This window comes from Aethina tumida, chromosome 2, assembly GCF_024364675.1.
Source record: "Aethina tumida isolate Nest 87 chromosome 2, icAetTumi1.1, whole genome shotgun sequence".
Lineage (NCBI taxonomy): Eukaryota > Metazoa > Arthropoda > Insecta > Coleoptera > Nitidulidae > Aethina > Aethina tumida.
Window position 1 is genome coordinate 26,013,806 of NC_065436.1, and position 4,679 is coordinate 26,018,484.

The 4,679-nt window shown below is 32.6% G+C and overlaps 1 protein-coding gene across 2 annotated transcripts; it reads left to right on the top strand.

Annotated features, from left to right (window-relative positions):
- The first annotated feature begins 1,169 nt into the window (after window positions 1–1,169).
- LOC109604045 (glycerol kinase) lies at window positions 1,170–4,211 on the top strand. Of its 2 annotated transcripts, XM_020020577.2 has the most exons (12): window positions 1,170–1,338; window positions 1,407–1,665; window positions 1,719–1,933; window positions 1,990–2,205; window positions 2,256–2,366; window positions 2,424–2,523; window positions 2,598–2,754; window positions 2,806–3,011; window positions 3,068–3,205; window positions 3,260–3,346; window positions 3,581–3,619; window positions 3,903–4,211. In XM_020020577.2, exons 1-12 carry the CDS (start codon window positions 1,249–1,251, stop codon window positions 3,995–3,997), a joined length of 1,713 nt encoding a protein of 570 aa, XP_019876136.1. In that variant the 5' UTR covers window positions 1,170–1,248; the 3' UTR covers window positions 3,998–4,211. The 2 variants fall into 2 exon arrangements, with proteins under 2 accessions (XP_019876136.1, XP_019876137.1); XM_020020578.2 differs by lacking the exon at window positions 3,581–3,619 and having other exon boundaries at window positions 1,171–1,338.
- Window positions 4,212–4,679: the final 468 nt, after the last annotated feature.

Consider the following 4,679-nt stretch of genomic DNA (forward strand, 5'->3'; position numbering starts at 1 on the left):
ATGAAATATGGAACGTACACTATTATAATAAGCATATAATATTACATAGAAATCCATGTCTACAAAATTCAACAATAAATTGGTTTATCCATTGTTCAAACATCTAAACTGTCACATTAAAAAATTACCGCTTACAATTGAGATGGCAGTAAATTACATGCTTCCTACACTTTTCAAACTGGTGAAGTGCTGAATGGCGTCTTCCTTCGTTGTGCAACAGACAGCCATTCATGTTATTAATAGTAATGAATAAATCAGTAGTAATACAGTGCACATTACCAGTGCAATTGTAAAGAATGGGCGGTTTTGTGATAAAACAATGCTACATACAGATTATTTCTCCGACACGTCCGCGTTTAATTAAATTTTATCAGGACTTACTCATGATCCACATTTAATCATATTTTTACAGTTGTGTTATTGGAATTATTAAGATTATCGCATGCATTAAATAGTAATAGTTTGGAACCGGGTGAAGAAATTGTCATAGCTGGGCAAGAATATAATTTTATTGGTATTTTTGTAATCCGACCAAGCGATGCTGTATATCAAAACCTATAAGTTTAATTGACGTATATCATGTTCATAAATCAGTTTTATGTGTTTAGAGATGTAGTCGTTCAATAACACAATGATGTTAACTACCCGAATAAATTTATCTTTAACTGTATTTAATGGCAGTTTCGAAAGTAGTTTGCAGAAAATATTTTCCTGCTGGATTCCACTAAAAGCCTTTAAAATACACTATTATATTTAAACTATTATTTTCTGTTATTGCTCTTGCACTTTAATGATTTCTTTTCACGGGTTTATTAATGTTAGCTAAGATGAAAATAATTATTATTTAAATATATTCGTATTGTTTAAAATTAATTAATACAAATATTATAAATATATATAATTTTATTAACAACTATTTCTAAAATGAGATTACATAGGCAAGCACTGAAACATAAATCTGTAACCTGTATTGTATTGTATATAAATATATTATTTAACATTCACTGCCTATTACCTTCATGAAACCATAAAATAGCTTAACCTTATCATACTTATATTTATTATTGTATTAAATGTGCAATTAAGGATAGCACGTTAAAAATACTTTTTAAACATTTGTATTTCAAAGGTTGGACACCATGAATTGGTTTGTTTTGATTTGTCAAAATTGTCAAAATGTTAACCTTTGGTAGATGTTGCAAATTTTAATTTTTGGAGAAAACCGGTATTAAAAATAACAATATTAAAATGTGCGAGCCAAAAAATTACATACCTTTGTCGACTTACGGAACTTTAATTGGAGCTATAGATCAAGGAACTTCAAGTACTCGTTTCCTGGTTAGATTATTTTCAAAATAAAAATGCTAATTAACATATAAATGAATGATTGCGTAAATATCTTCTAGGTATTTTCATCTAAAACTGCAGAAGTCCTAACTTATCATCAAATTCCCGTATCTCATATTATACCACAAGAAGGATGGTTCGAACAAGACCCAATGTTACTACTACAAACAGTGATTGACACCATAGATGTTACTTGTGATAATCTAGACAAATTAAATATTAACTTTGAAAATATTGCTGCAATTGGAATAACAAATCAAAGAGAGACAACAGTGTTATGGGATAAATTCACTGGCAAACCACTTTACAATGCTTTAGGTACAAATAAAACTACAAATTACATAAATAAAAATTTTATTTCAATATTTTAGTGTGGATGGATATGAGAACATCTAGTACTGTGGATAAAATTCTTCAAAATGGAAAGCACAAACAGAATTTCCTACAAAACAAATGTGGACTTCCAGTCAGTACTTATTTCAGTGCTTTAAAAATTAGATGGCTGATGGATAATGTTCCTGAAGTTCAAGAAGCCATAGATGAAGGTAGATGTTTATTTGGAACAATTGATACTTGGCTAATATGGGTATAGCAGTTATTAATAAATAATACTTCCACATTTTGTTAAATGCATTCTTTTAGAACTTAACTGGAGGTGTTCGTGGTGGAGTGCACTTGACTGATGTAACAAATGCTTCCAGAACAATGCTGATGAACATAGAAACTTTGAAATGGGATCCACAACTGTGCAAAGTCTTTGGAATACCCATGAAAATACTGCCAGAAATTAGAAGTTCCTCAGAAATATATGGACACATTTGGTTTGTTAGCAAACTTGTTGGTGTGCCCATATCTGGAGTAAATAATGTGCATAGTTTATTTGATTGATTGTACTATAAATGTAGTAGGTTTTAGGTGATCAACAGGCAGCACTGGTGGGGCAAATGTGTTTGAAACCTGGCCAAGCAAAGAGTACTTATGGAACTGGCTGTTTTATACTATACAACACAGGACCAAATGTAAGACATTCTAGTAATTAAATTTCTGATCCTGATTTCCAATTTTGTTTGATGTAGATGGTGAGATCTACCCATGGCTTATTGACAACTGTGGCATATCAGCTGGGTAAAAACAAGAGACCTGTTTATGCTTTAGAAGGTTCAGTTGCAATTGCAGGTACGTGAATGAGATATGTAACTATTTTTGTTAAGTATAATAAGGTGTGTCAAGCTTTAACTTTGTGGTCATAGGAATATCAATGAAATGGCTAAGGGACAATTTGCAAATATTAGATAATGTAGGTGATTCAGCAGACCTAGCACAATCAGTGGGAAGTGTTGGAGAAGTTACATTTGTGCCTGCTTTTTCTGGGTTATATGCTCCCTATTGGAGAAAGGATGCTAGAAGGTATTTTTATATTTCAACTTATCAATTTATTAAATGTCATTCTATTTTTAGTGTGATATGTGGACTGACTGAAGAAACTCAACCAGGCCACTTGGTTAAAGCAGCTTTGGAAGGCATTTGTTTTCAAGTCAGGGATGTTCTAGAAGCTATGACTTTAGATTGTGGCTATCCTCTTCATACAATGCTTGTAGACGGCGGGATGACCGTCAACGATTATTTAATGCAAATGCAGGCGGATTATTGTGGAATACCAGTTGGTAAACATAATTTGTTAATTTCAAATTATTGAAGATAAACTTTGATTACATTTCAGTGAGACCAACAATGTTGGAGACCACTTGTCTGGGTGCTGCCATTGCGGCCGGAATGGCGGCCGGTATCCAAGTATGGACTTTGGATAAGATTCAGCCAGTCCCCAGTGACACATTCACTCCTTCAATTAGTGAAAATGGTAAGTTTTAACTATGTATGTCTGTCCCTTCTGAACCTTCTTCCAATATTTCAGCCAGAGACGTTAAATACTCCAGATGGAAGAAGGCAATAAAAAGGAGTTTGGGTTGGGCCGTCGAAGAAGCCGATCCAGAACGTAAAAGTAAGTTATTTTTTTAAAGTTAGAGGTTGTCATATCCTCGGATTGTCTGTAAGTTTCTTGTTAAGAATAGTTTAAGGACATATTTTCTTCCGTAGACACATGGTTTGTGTAAATATTAATGTTTTCTCACAATTAGGCCAACGACGTGATTCAATTTTGCGTAAATAAACATTCGTTGGCATAATTGACTGACTTTTATTTTGTTGCTTGTATTTTTTTTATTTTTGTTGGCAGATTTGCCAAGATTAAGTGATTCGGGGGAGCCGTCTTCAGGTAGCTAATTACTTAGCGATCGTTTTACTCTGTTTAGTGCCTGCTTAGGCGAATTTAGTCAGTATGTTGTCATGTTCTGTGTTCTCACATCAAAATAGTTGTTCTGGAATAGTAACAGTGCTATTTATTCTGATGATTTACTGAACAACTTTAATATCATTTTGCCTCTTTAATTTTTCGCCTGTTGCTTGCTCATTTGTTTTGTCGACATGCTTGTCCACTTAATCAACGCATGTTTTTTATGACCATTTGATGTGTTTCTTACATATATTTCTTTATTTAGGTGACCAAATATTGAAGTCGGTGCCCGCCGGATTGTTTTTGTTCGGGACGGCTGTGATGCTGATAGTTGCAGACCTGCTTGCCAAGAGGAAATAAGTGCCATTTGTGTATTTTCATGAAGTAGTATTTATCGTGAACAGCTGCAAATATGTATCGAATTGTGTTTATTTAATGCCAAAGAAATGATTCATTTGTATAATTTGTCAATCCTGCTTAAGACTGACCATAAGGCATTTAATTATTTATTACTAGCCACGGTTATTGTGTCATATTATTTAATGTGATTTGTAAAATAGATTTTTTATCTTTATTGGGTGAATTGTATTCTGTTGTTGGAAACAGATCAGAAATATTTTTGTTCCTAATTTGGTATTTGGTATTTTCAGGACTGTGATGTTTTATTAAATTTGTGGTACTTTTGTTTTAGTTATTATATACACCAGAGGTTTTATAACGTGTTTTATTCATATGTTTATATGACATGTCCCAAATTTTATAAAAGTGCTCACAGTAAATTGTTTCAAAACTTGAATTTATTCAGTTTGAGAAGATAGACAACCCACATTGCAGAATGCGAAATCCTTTATTTTCTAGTTAAATGTACCAAAATTTAAAATACCTAATAAAAATTACAAACCTAAAGAGACCAGTGTTATTATTAATCTAGACAATCAGCCAGAAGTTAAAAAAAATAAAATTCAAACAGCATGTTGCTGATGCGCACATGCGCAATGTGGATTGATTAGCACCTGTCAATTTTTATTTTGATCTTAACAGA

Bases quoted from the DNA above. Each gene is read 5' to 3' on its own strand.
- LOC109604045 (XM_020020577.2), top strand. From the start codon at position 1,249: ATGTGCGAGCCAAAAAATTACATACCTTTGTCGACTTACGGAACTTTA. The intron at 1,339-1,406 runs GTTAGATTATTT...AATATCTTCTAG, and splicing joins CTTCAAGTACTCGTTTCCTG to GTATTTTCATCTAAAACTGC. The intron at 2,755-2,805 runs GTATTTTTATAT...TTCTATTTTTAG, and splicing joins TGGAGAAAGGATGCTAGAAG to TGTGATATGTGGACTGACTG.